General features: G+C 52.7%; 1 gene segment (V, D, J or C); it reads left to right on the top strand.

Annotated features, from left to right (window-relative positions):
- The window catches only part of LOC105002289, a gene marked incomplete at its 3' end in the record, with an annotated part of 11,144 nt that overhangs the window by 3,711 nt on the left and 6,718 nt on the right, over nt 1–715 (top strand). The window contains 2 exon segments of the C gene segment in view: nt 297–388; nt 529–618. Coding sequence covers nt 297–388; nt 529–618 — 182 coding nt within the window.

Here is a 715-nt window from a genome sequence, read left to right as displayed (position 1 = left end):
TTTGTGTTTGATCTTTGTTAATTTGATTAATATGTGTCTTGGGGTATTTCTCCTTGGGTTTATCCTGTTCGGGATTCTCTGGGTTTCTTGGACTTGGGTGATTATTTCCTTCCCCATTTTAGGGAAGTTTTCCACTATTATCTCCTCAAGTATTTTCTCATGGTCTTTCTTTTTGTCTTCTTCTTCTGGAACCCCTATGATTCGAATGTTGTAGCATTTAATATTGTCCTGGAGGTCTCTGAGATTGTCCTCATTACTTTTAATTCGTTTTTCTTTTATCCTCTCTGATTCTCAAGCACCTTTCAAGGGCCGGATGACTACCTGGTGTGCGAAGTCCAGCACCCCAAGGGAGGAAAGACCCTCTGCACCGTGAGGGTGGGCCCCAGAGGTGAGCCAGGCTCCACCCATGGCTGGGGTGGGGGCATGGCCAGGGGAGCCCACCCCCGCCCTTCCTGTCCACCTTGCAGCCCCTCCCCTAGGGCACAGCGCATTCTGACCCTCACCTGCTCCCTGCTCCTCTGGTTTCAGCATCGACTCCAATCCCGACCACTTCAGTGCCTTCTGTGATATCCGGGTCAGAGGGCTCCAACAAGGCTGTCAGCACGCAGAGCAGCCCAGGTGAGCAGCCCCACCCACGCACACCTGTCTGCCCGTCCCTCCGCTGCCCCTTCAGGCCGCCCTCGAAGACTTCTCTGTTGAGTCCTTAAGTCACACC

Source organism: Bison bison, unplaced genomic scaffold, assembly GCF_000754665.1.
Source record: "Bison bison bison isolate TAMUID 2011002044 unplaced genomic scaffold, Bison_UMD1.0 scf7180017864448, whole genome shotgun sequence".
NCBI classification, from domain to species: domain Eukaryota; kingdom Metazoa; phylum Chordata; class Mammalia; order Artiodactyla; family Bovidae; genus Bison; species Bison bison.
This window is presented reverse-complemented; position numbering and strand designations above follow the sequence as displayed.